The sequence below is a fragment of the Micropterus salmoides genome, unplaced genomic scaffold (assembly GCF_014851395.1).
Source record: "Micropterus salmoides isolate LMB-PRFRI ecotype aquatic unplaced genomic scaffold, ASM1485139v1 Ms_hic_scaffold_2, whole genome shotgun sequence".
Classification (NCBI taxonomy): domain Eukaryota; kingdom Metazoa; phylum Chordata; class Actinopteri; order Centrarchiformes; family Centrarchidae; genus Micropterus; species Micropterus salmoides.
In genome coordinates this window covers 28971998-28984531 of record NW_024041150.1, presented here as the reverse complement: position 1 = coordinate 28984531, position 12534 = coordinate 28971998, and the positions used below count along the sequence as shown (strand labels likewise).

The 12534-nt window shown below is 37.2% G+C and overlaps 1 protein-coding gene and 1 non-coding gene across 2 annotated transcripts; one reads left to right on the top strand and one right to left on the bottom strand.

Moving 5' to 3' along the window:
* Positions 1 to 421: 421 nt before the first annotated feature.
* LOC119913798 lies at positions 422 to 637 on the bottom strand. Its single transcript, XR_005446635.1, has one exon. It is a non-coding gene; the product is annotated as a small nucleolar RNA U3 (small nucleolar RNA).
* A 3073-nt stretch (positions 638 to 3710) lies between these two features.
* trmt10b (tRNA methyltransferase 10B) lies at positions 3711 to 7519 on the top strand. The gene is made up of 9 exons (XM_038730123.1): positions 3711 to 3794; positions 4035 to 4207; positions 4977 to 5085; positions 5209 to 5342; positions 5486 to 5638; positions 6076 to 6154; positions 6495 to 6562; positions 6773 to 6896; positions 6977 to 7519. Exons 2-9 carry the CDS (start codon positions 4079 to 4081, stop codon positions 7111 to 7113), a joined length of 933 nt encoding a protein of 310 aa, XP_038586051.1. The 5' UTR covers positions 3711 to 3794; positions 4035 to 4078; the 3' UTR covers positions 7114 to 7519.
* Positions 7520 to 12534: the final 5015 nt, after the last annotated feature.

The window sequence follows — 12534 nt, the reverse complement described above, 5'->3', positions numbered from 1 at the left end:
AGCTGGTCGAAGGCTTATTCATTTGAGCCACTTTGGGTAGTTTATTTTCTATTAAAATGCAGCATATGTTATAACTATATAATTTGTTTTATTTGTAGGTAAAATCATAATCCACAAAGTATCTGGTAACTATAATAACAAACGAATAAATGGAGTGGTATAAACCAAAGACGATTTAAATAACACACCGTTTCTCCCTGAAATGTAGTAGAGTATAAGTTATCAATGCTATGAATGAGAAATAATTAAGTACATACATATCAATAATAAAATATAATTTAGTAAAGGTATTGAAATTATGTTGTCATCAGTCCTTTATAAAAGCACCATGTTTACAGTTAACTTTATATGTATGTCATGCTCACTTCAGATATATAATATTTAAAACTCTAATTTTTCTTACTTTCAACAGCATTGCACTACCACTCTGATCATACTCCTTCCCTCATCGTCCCCGAGGAGACAGTGAACGGTCATCAAAAGTAGAGAGCATATGAAACAAATCAAGTCTCTCTACCCGCTTCGCGCTCAGGAAGGAGTATCACCTACTCTTCATCGTGGTTAGCGAGACCAAACATTTTAGAAACACATTTCTCAAGTTAGAAACTATAGAAATGATCCCTGAAAGTATAGTCTTGCTGTTAAACTTCGCTTGCCCCACTACTAGTATGAGGATCATGGGCTTCACTGTCATGGTGCTGACACGAAACACCGTAAATCAAACGTTTATAAGGACAAAACGACCACAAAGAACATCTAAAACGTCAGCTAACGGAATAAACAGAATAAAAACCACAATATGTACATGTATCCGCATCTGTTAACAAGATATAAAAACATTTTAAAAGCACCTTAAAGACAATATTTTCTTCCGGAAATCCATTTTAACATCGTTCTGCTGAGAATACAAAACACAGGCTATACATAACAGCTATTCTCATGAAAGTCTCTTTATCAACTGTTACATTATCTAAAATGATATTTATTTAAAATACCCAGGATGCTGTCTGGCGGCTTAATCCCTCCTCTGAGTCTCTTATTGGTTGCTGCGATGCTTGCATGGCCGCGTGTTAGCTTCAAATGCTAACAACAACACGGGTATAACCATCGTTTTAGAGCCGATATTGTCATCAAGCAATCAAGACATGTATGTTGACTGAATGCTGGTTTTACATACTGGTAAATAACGCGAGAAAGAAATGATGTCACTGAAGAAAAGACGAGATATTCAAATTTAACGTTAAGTGAAGCTCGATAGCAACAGACCGAATGTGCACCAGATTTTGTCTTCCGACTACAAACGAGATTAACTGCTACTTCCTGTTCATGATCAAATATCGCGGCAAGACAACCTACCTCGGCATGATGATACACTTGATAGTTGACAGTTTAATAGTGATAATGACTAGGCTTGTCTAAGAAAACACATATATTACAACTATTAACATATTTTACAATGTTCTCACTACAACAAAACATTTGAAGCTATGACGAATTGATTCCTTGCTTCATTTTAAGTTTCAGGTGTTTTGGTAATAAACTGCTGGAAACAGAGACACAAAGCCAATTCATTATGGATTCTTCTACTCTAATGTCAATCCCACATGGAGAAATCATAGCATAGTGTTAGAGAAACAGAAGTCGTTTTTAATCTTACTGTTGTAACGTTATTACACTATCACGCCATTTTGAAATAGTGATTAACACTTTACACTTGTTAAAGCACTTTTACACTTGTTAAGTTAAAGCACTTTGTAACTTGTTTTTGAAAAGTGCTCTACAAATAAAGATTATTATTAAATAATGTCGATTTAGTTAGTAACCTCAAAAAACAACTGTATTTTGAAAGTTTATTTAAATTACCCTGACTAGATTTTGTCTGATTTACGGTAGGAAACCAACTTTTTTTCTATTCAGTTGTTGGCTGAAGCACAGGCTGGATCCCAAAAAACAAAACAAAAACAGTGTGAGATGGTTTTTGTTGTGAATTGACACTGTATAAATAAAACTGAATTGAATAATTCTCCACCTACAATACAGTGATTAATCCACATAATAATGATGATTGTTATTATAAAGCGCTCTAATTAGCTGATGCTAGCTTGTACCAACACTTCCCACCTCGATTCTCACACCTTAACACTTGCCTTAAAAATGGCCCAATAATGATTTTAGCAGCATTTTGCGAGCATTTCCTTAAATACTTACCGTGTATCATGTCTTAGACATCCAAGCAGACTGTAAATTGTACAAGTTACTGGGATGTAACTAAGTTAATCATTGGTTCACGTAACACTAAGTTAACGGTTCACGTTTTAGCCCATTAGGTTTCTACCGCTAGCTTCACGTTACATTGTCAGTCCAAACCGACCGTGACACATTTTTTTGAGCCTGGCTGAATGTGAAGGTTTATCTTTGTAGAATTAACACGTTTCTAACACCCACAATTTTTAAAATATTGGTAAAATATTGTTCTTGATAATACAAAGTATGGGCAAGTAAGGGGATAACTTTAAGCTAGCTAGCTAACGCTGTGCTAATAAGACAATGCGTTCAACGTTACCGTTAATTAGCTCGACAACGGAACGAACCTTCAACCAGTATTTTGTTGTCTAACTAATTTACTTACCAAACGCTCAACATTTACATAAGTTATGTTTTTTTCTAGACATATACGATATAAATTAATAAATAAAGGGATTACTCACCAATCCTAACTGCGGTAAAACGTCCCTTACGTAAATCAAATAGCGCCCCTCTGCGGATGTTTAATTAAGTTTATAAAGTTTTAAAGTTTTACTTAATAGTTAATAGAATAAAAGTTTGAAGTTTTATTTTATTTTATTGTGTGCTACTTTTATCTCATAATCGATCATTTGCTGAAAGGGTTGAAAATGCAGTTTAGAGTTTAATAAATCAGGATTGGCAAGTAATAATATAATAAAATGTTGTACTTATTCAACATGCTTATGCTAAAATCATATATGACTTTTGTATTTGTAATATTTAATGCAATGACTTAGGAACATACCTGCTGTGTGTTAAGATATTTGCCTTATACCATTTAACAAGTGTTAGCAGCTTTCATTGAAAACCAAATTATCTTATTTCCAAAAACTGTGAATTAGGAATACTGCGAAATATGCACGTTCTTTTGTTTCTAATCAACAATAGGTTACTAACTAACATCGTAAAATGCAGGAACCACCATTGATGAATGATCACAAAGAAATTTCTTTAATCATGTTATTGAATGATCATATATCTTATAGGTACATTCCAGTTTTTCTTTCTTAAGGAACAAAGACTGTCTCTTTGGAAAATATTATATACAGGTCCCTAACAGCAGCAGCAGCCTATATAGCCTGTTGTCATTTGTATTTTCAGAAATGCAATCAAAATTCCGTGGCGGCATTGAGGAAAGTAAAACATCTCTGGGATATTTGACCGATGTAGTTTGATGTTTAAAATAATACAACAAAGTTTATGCTTGTGGATTACTGGAGATGGATGTTAAGTGACTGCCGCTTCTGTCGTGTTAGCGGAAATTAAACTACTGTTGCCTATGAGTAGATAGTGTGTTTGTATTGTTGGATTATTTAAATATATTATTATTTATAAACATTATACTAACAACACAAAACACCGAATTTGCGATTTATTGTAGATTATTTATGGCCGGCTGAAAAGGTTTGTCCATGAAGCCCAATTTCTCTCTCCACCTTGTTTACTCTGACGTCATTCACATGCGCCGCTCACATGTTCGCAACCTGGAAGCGACTTCTTCAAGTGAGGTGTGTTTTCTCCTTCTCTCTCTCTGCATTTACATCATTCATAGGTTGTTTTAATGTGCTTTAATGAATTTCAGAAAAACTATTATTTTAAGAACAGTTATTGCAACTTTTAAAAAATGATATATGTTATTAAACGACTTCTCACACAGAATTAGGCGCTCTCTCTTTTGATTTACTCAAATCCAGCATTCTTTGTTGACATTTCTGGACATTTACGGAATCAAACAATGTCTTTTTTAGGTGATGCTGGAGTCAGAAGATACAGAGTAGAGCAGCAGACTGAAATGGCCCATATTCACTCAGATGTGTGTGAAATGCAGCTGAATGGAGTTTCTGAGGGGATAGATCTGCTTCAGATAGACGTGGAGACTGATGTGGTGGAAGACAGGCCAGGTAGAGAAGATGCATTTTCAGTAAGTTTGTTTACTTAGCCTTCAGTTTGGACAACTTTTAAACCTCTTTAAATGTGCATTTTCAGGTTAGCAACCTTACCTTATTATTATTACCACTAATAATAATAATAATACAATTTATTTATAGAGCACTTTACATGGTGCTCAAAGACTTTTCACAAAGGTTAAAATACATTTAAATATGTGTGTGTGTGTGTGTGTGTATGTGTATATGTATATGTATATATGTATGTATATATGTATATATATATATATATATATATATACACACAACACACAATAGTCAGTCATACATTAAAAGCTGTTTTTATTTCAACTATAAAAATAAATCTAAATTAAAAATTGTTTCTTGGGACCACAGTATAAAAATCTATATGATCTTATTTGATTTCTGAAGTAGTCTCGTGCAGTCAGAAACACCCAAAATTTTAATTTTACATAGTTAGCATATTTGTTTTTTCACTCAGGTGTGACCACCTCAAATCTCTAATTTAGGTATTTTTTATGTTTTTAGATGACTTCGGTTGATAAAACATGATTCTCCACGATTTCAGAAACTTTTGTGAACCATTTGGTGCATAAAATGTTTTTAAAAGCCCAATCTTCAAATAAGATCAAAAATCAGTTTTCAACAAGCTAAAAGCCAGCATTTAAACTCATGGTCTTATTACTTAATGAATGAATTAAACAATCTGTAATGTAGTATCCTATAAAAATCTGTAGATCTGTAGTTATTCTACACTGTTAATGGTGTCTGTTTCATGAACAGAGGAATGTGTTGAGGAAGCAGCGAAACTGGGAGAGGCAGCTGGCAGCGAAGAAAAGCAAGAGGAAAGAAGAGAAGCAGAGGAGGAAGCTCCACCGTGAGCAGGAGTCGGGTAAAGCTCACCTGAAGAGGATCAAATGCTCGTCTTGTGTTTGTAGGGAGTCTTAAAGTGAAAGTACGTTACGTTGCAGTCTATAACCAGAACACCTGTCATTCCTGTGTTTTTGTCATACAGGTGCTAGAGCAGATAATCCTCAGTTTACCAAACGGGTCATGAAAGCAATCACCAAAGAGCGTTTAGCTGAGGCTCAGTCCACAGGGCTCAAACTCTGTGTCGACCTGAGTATGACGGACAGCATGTCGGACAAGGTACCTGCCTGATGAACAAAACGGCATCATTAACTATCAAACAGCCTGTTGTTAAGAATTTAGATGGCAGCCGTATTTGTGTCACATAATGTTTTTCCAAAGAGCTTCACTTCCCTTCAACTGTGTATGTTTGTCTGGTTCAGGAGATAAGTCGACTGGCTGGCCAGCTGAGGAGGCTGTACGGGTCGAACAAGAAGGCGGTGCGACCGTTTCACATTTTCCTGACAGACCTGAGAGAAGACAGTCGTGTCTACAGAGAGTGCCTTCGAATGAACGATGGCTTCCTCAACTACATGGTGATTATTGTTGTTCACATCTTCAACTGAAAAGGAAGCATAAAGCAGAACAAATCTTGTTAGTAGCTTTGTTTTTCCTATTTAAAAGCTTTGAACTAAAGCAGCAGTTTTTTATTCAAAAACTGAAAACACAAGATGTACATAAGCTGTAACCCTCCAGCTGAAACAACTGAACCTGAAAAAAAGGTGTAAGCGAAATTTTTTTGAACTGTCAAATAAATATAATGTGTTGCATATGTTATAGGTTAATTATCTTGTGAACATGGTGAAACGTACAAATTATACTTTAAGGCTATTTCACTGCGTTTGTGCCATAAACAGAGATCACAGTTCATTCACTTCCTCTGTAATCTGGGACAGGAATAGTTTGAATATTTAGCTGCACATTTTATTTCTATTTTTTTAAATGTATTTATTTAATTATTTTCATTTTTCAGATGGACATAACAGAAGACAGCTGTCTGAACCTTTTTCCTCCTGAAACTATCGTCTACCTCACACCAGATGCTGAAGAAGGTTTGAAGGTTTTGTCTCATTTATGAAAAAAATATGTTAATGCAGAACAGATTTACTTTTAAGAAGGGTTAAATTTTATAGATATTTATAAAAAGTTTTTAGTTGAAATGCATCTTTAGGCCAGCAGGGGGCGCACTCTGATCACGTTCATGCGTCCTTAACTTATCATAGGTACAGTACTACAACTATAACTTTTAACTACTTCTACTGCTACTACTAATACTACAACAAGCATTTCACTATACACATATATATGTATATATATATATAATGTGTGTGTCCTTGTTTCTTTGCATATTTGACTGTCTTTGATATTATTTTGAATCTTCTTTTATTACAGCTTTAGAAACAGTAGATGCTGACAAAGTGTATGTCCTCGGGGGCCTTGTGGATGAAAGCATCCAGAAGGTATTTTACACTGAGACGGATTATAACTGCACAACATTGACATCACATGGCAGCAACCCAATCAACTTATTCAATATGACTGATTAGACGTCAGTTTTCCATTTGATTCAGTGTATAATTAACCTCCTTTTTTTATCCAGGTCGAGTAAAATCCAGTAGCTCCTCATATTAATGCAATGAGATTATGTTAATGCATTTTGCTGTCTGCAGAAGTTGAGTTTCTCGAGGGCCAGAGACCTGAGCGTTCAGACGGCGAGGCTGCCCATAGATGAGTACATGGTGAAGAAAGACAACATTAAGAACTTCCACTCAAAGATCCTGGCTGTTAATCAAGGCGAGTAATCACTTTTTTATACGCAGTACAACTGAAGCTATGTTGTATTTGTTGTTGATGAAGTCTCTCTCCGTCCACAGTGTTTGACATCCTGGTGACTTTCTGCAACACTGGCAGCTGGACAGAAGCTCTGCAGGCGTGGTTCCCCCAGGGCAAGGGTTATGTTGTTGCACAAGGCGACTCCCTACAGCTTCCTTTCTCTCCGACGCAAACGTAACACATGGATTGATATGGGTTAATTTTCATTTATACTTCAAATAGAACTCTTCGGGTCATCTCATTCCATGTTAACAACATGATACGTTGATACAATGTGATAAATTCCTGGTTATGGAGACATAGCACACTGTTGTTTAACATTTCTCTGTTTTGTTTACATTAAAACCCACAAAACGTCATATTTTGACTTTGAAGGAATTCAACAAAACAGGAACTTTCTCAGGGGTGTTTTTTGTGAGCTCATTTGTTTTTATTATAGTTCACAAATCCCTAAGGTTTTGTAAGTAAAATGACAAAGCCATAAATGTCTTTACGATATCAAATTACTTCTTTTGTTTTAGCTCGGTCTCCCTGCAGAGAATGTATTCTTGAGATTTTGTACATAAAATCTTAATACAAACATATCTTAGTGTTTGTGTTAAATTATATTGTACAGGCACATAGGAAGCATTTCATTTAAATCAAACCAGTGGTGTCTGAGATTTTAAATCTGATTTTCAGAACTGTTCCAGGTATTTTTTTCTCTTGTTTTATTATTGTTTTTTTTTTTTGATTGATCTCTTTTCTGAAAGCTAACACTACTGCCTGATTTCCAAAGGATTTGGGTTCATCTAACTGGCCAGAAAGGAGGGAGAATTGTTGGTCAAGGCAAAAGCCTACATCTTTATTAATTATTATTATTGTTTGAATGATCAAATTTCCAGTTAAGTTAAAAGGATTTCTGAGAGAGGCGGTCAAATGTCAAAGCACATCTGGGTTCCAGCTAGTTGGGAGTTTTTGTGTTTTCATTGAGCAGAATATCTTGTTGACTAAGTATCTGGGGGAGAGTTTTTTGTCCCACTTGGGATGTGTTTATCTGTGAGGCAGCCATTTTAAAGGGATAATCAAAAAGGTCAGATGCTTTCCACAGTATTCACATTTAGAGAATTGTATTATCTCCCAATTCTATCAATCCCAAAATACATTTACAGCAGCATACTTAACAAACAAACACAATAACACTCCACTCATTTCCTGCTGACTTTGGGACAGTCAACAGCAAGTGGTTTGTGAAGGATCTGGATCATAGCCCCAGCAAAATCTTGGATCCAGCTCCCACTTTTCAGTTCATCATGTTTTATAAGCCTCACTGCACAGAAATCATTATAAAAGGCATCACAAAGGTATAGTCTCCCACGATGTAGAGAGGAAAGTTGACACTCTACCTTCAACGTTTGTGCTCTTTGGCAGTTAGAGTTTTCACCGACAATCAGACTGAAGTACTTGTACCGCCCTTATTGTTTGTTATTATGTATTTACAACTGATGGATTTTCATGTGATACCTGATATCTCTAGCCTGTAATATTGCTTCACTCGAGACTTTGGCAGTCTGTGAAGGTTTTTATGTGACCTGACATTACCAATTACATTATAACTCCAAATGACGAAGCTCCACTTGCCTGAACATGTAGCTTATGACAAAGTTTACAGGAATTAACGTCACATCAGTGTGTTTGCCCCCCCACAGCTGTGGGAAAATGTCAAATCATGCAAACGAGAAGCTTAATTATATACTATGCATTACAATGCTCTAGTCTACATTTTAGTTTTTATCAGAGATATTCTTTCTTATAAACTGAAACAAGATATTGTCAAGCCCTCTCATACAATAATAGGCTGTTTTGCCAGTCCGATACGTAGACTGGGGTGTACTTGTGGGACTTGTCCCTCCCTTAATAGTGCCACTATCAACAGCATCACCGTGTCCAGATAAGCACTGCATACCCATTCAGCTACTCATCAATCTGACCTGGGGAGATTTTCACAACTTGCCAGACAGGGGCTATTGTTTTCTGTTGGAAGAACTTAACAGAGTCGTTCTGTTGCCTAAACTGAGAACTGGCAATTACAATGGTCGTTCTCTAGAAATCTCCCACCGTGCAGCTGGTCCATATCCAAGTTTGCCTGGATCTGAATCCACCCACTCCACCGAGTGGATGATATCAGGCAAGATATAAGCTATTAGGCTTAGAGAAACAGCACAGCATGATGCAGTATTTGCACCAGCCATGAAGCAGCACAAAAAGCAAGCACTAATCTCCAACAAAATCTAAACATGTCAGCAAAATCAGGCAGGCAAAACACTCTTATTCGGAAATGCTCCCTGTGGGATATGTAGCTGTGCAGATTATGGAACCAAAGCGGGTCACAGAGAGCTGTGAAGAAAGTAGAAGCACAAAAAGGACATATTAAAAACATTAATTAATGTGGAGCAGGATAAACGGTACGCTGCTGAAATGTTTCTAGGCTTCCAGTGGAAATTGACCCTGTTTTGTTGACGTCTGGACTGGGTCTGTGCTTGTACAGACGTGCTCAAATTTGTTGGTACCCCTCCACAAAAAACGAAGAATGCACAATTTTCTCTGAAATAACTTGAAACTGACAAAAGTAATTGGCATCCACCATTGTTTATTCCACATTTAATAGAAATCAGACTTTTCTTTTGATTGTTTATTCAACATAATATTGTAAATAATAAAACAAATGAAAATGGCATGGACAAAAATGATGGGACCGCTAACCTAATATTTTGTTACACAACCTTTAGAGGCAATCACTGCAATCAAATGTTTTCTGTAGCTCTCAATGACACCTCTGCACCTGTTAACAGGTAGTTTGGCCCACTCTTCCTGAGCAAACTGCTCCAGCTGTCTCAGGTTTGATGGGTGCCTTCTCCAGACTGCAAGTTTCAGCTCTTTCCATAGATGTTCGATAGGATTCAGATCAGGACTCATAGAAGGCCACTTCAGAATAGTCCAACGTTTTGTTCTTATCCATTCTTGGGTGCTTTTAGCTGTGTGTTTTGGGTCATTATCCTGTTGGAGGACCCATGACCTGCGACTGAGACAGAGCTTTCTGACACTGGGCAGTACGTTTCGCTCCAGAATGTCTTGATAGTCTTGAGATTTCATTGTGCCCTGCACAGATTCAAGGCACCCTGTGCCAGGCGCAGCAAAGCAGCCCCAAAACATAACCGAGCCTCCTCCATGTTTCACTGTAGGTATGGTGTTCTTTTCTTTGAAAGCTTGATTTTTTCGTCTGTGAACATAGAGCTGATGTTACTTGCCAAAAAGCTCCAGTTTTGACTCATCTGTCCAAAGGACATTCTCCCAGAAGGATTGTGGCTTGCCAATATGCATTTTAGCAAATTCCAGTCTGGCTTTTTTATGTTTTTCTTTCAGAAGTGGAGTCCTCCTGGGTCTTCTTCCATGGAGCCCACTTTCGCTCAAAAAGCGACGGATGGTGCGATCAGAAACTGACGTACCTTCACCTTGGAGTTCAGCTTGTATCTCTTTGGCAGTTATCCTTGGTTCTTTTTCTACCATTCGCACTATCCTTCTGTTCAATCTGGGGTCGATTTTCCTCTTGCGGCCGCGCCCAGGGAGGTTGGCTACAGTTCCATGGACCTTAAACTTCTTAATAATATTTGCAACTGTTGTCACAGGAACATCAAGCTGCTTGGAGATGGTCTTGTAGCCTTTACCTTTACCATGCTTGTCTATTATTTTCTTTCTGATCTCCTCAGACAACTCTCTCCTTTGCTTTCTCTGGTCCATGTTCAGTGTGGTGCACACAATGATACCAAACAGCACAGTGACTACTTTTCTCCATTTAAATAGGCTGAATGACTGATTACAAGATTGGAGACATGTGTGATACTAATTAAAGAAACTAATTAGTTTGAAATATCACTATAATCCAATTATTTATTATCTTTTCTAAGGGGTACCAACAAATGTGTCCAGGCCATTTTAGAATATCTTTGTAGAATAAGCAATAATTCATTTCTTTTCACAGCTTCTTTGCTTTATTCTATGACATACCAAAGGCATGCAAGTATACATGATAAAATAGCTTTTAATTTCATCACTTCTCAGGAGGAATGAAGCATTATTTCAATGAGCTGTAAGGGTACCAACAAATTTGAGCACGTCTGTACTGGCTGAGGCTGGATTTGGATCAACTGTATCAACTGATGATGCAGCATCTACTCTACTGACAAACTTCAGCATAGCCCCTGTAAATTAAAAATAACAATACTTGCTAGATATTAATGTCATCAGCTGCATTGGGCCCATTCAGACTAGCTCCCCAGGTTTACTTCAAAGGGAAAATACTATTTATACCATAGTATAATTGTATAGTTTTGTAATTTAAATAGTAAATATATATGATTCTTGACCTGTAGTACTTTCGGTCTCTTTCTTTATGTATTCTACATAATGTTTATTGTTCTGCACCTCAATACCAAAGAAAATGCCTTGCATGTGTAAACCTACTACAGTCCCTGACAAAAGTCTTGTCGCTTATCTATTTTGTAGAAACACCTGCTATTAACCTGACTTTTAATTAATCAATTGGTGTTAGAAATAGCTCATATGAAAAGCTAAAACCCTCCCAAATGATGATTAATGCAATGAAATAAATTAGTTTCACTGAAAAAAGATTTATCATTTAAACAAGACAGAAAGGTCAAATTTTGGCAAGACAAAAGTTTTGTTGCCAGAAATTGAACGAATTTACTGCAAATACAAAAATGTCAGCAAATTAAGTAGTGGTGCTGTGAGATCCAAATTTAATATCTTGTATGACTACCATGAGCTTGAAGGACTGCATCCATGCGGTTTGGCAAGGATGCATACAATTTATTGATGAAGTCATCAGGAATAGTAAAGAAAGCAGTCTTGCATGCCTCCCAGAGTTCATCAATATTCTTTGGTTTCGTCTTCTATGCTTCCTCTTTCATCCTACCCCACATATGCTCAGTGATGCTCATGTCTGGTGACTGGACTGGCCAATCCTGCAGCATCTTGATCTACTTCGCCTTGAGGGACTTTGATGTGGAGATGGAAGTATGCGATGGAGCACCATCCTGCTGCAGAATTTGGCCTCTTTTATGGTTGGGAATATAAGAGGTAGCTAAGATTTCTTGGTATTTTAGACTATTGATGTTGCCTTCCACCCTGCAGATCTCTCGCACACCCCCATACTGGATGTAACCCCAGACCATGATTTTTCCGCCACCAAACTTCACTGTTTTCTGGGTGAATCTCGGATCCATGCGGGCTCCAGTAGGTCTCCTGCAATATTTGAGGCGACTGTGGTGTAATTCAACAGAAGATTCATCTGAAAAATCCACCTTCTTCCACTTTTCCAGTGTCAATCCTTTTAGCTGGCTGTGGGCCATGGCAAATGCCACACGGTTTTTCAATTGTCTTTTGTTTAGTGCTGGCTTCTGGGCACTGATTCGACCATGGAGGCCATTTCGAGACAGAATCCGACAAACTGTTCTGGTTGACAGAGGGACTTCAGGTGACCAGGTCTCGTGGAGCTCTGCTGCAGTGGAAAATGGGCTGGCCTTGGATTTTCGAGCCAACA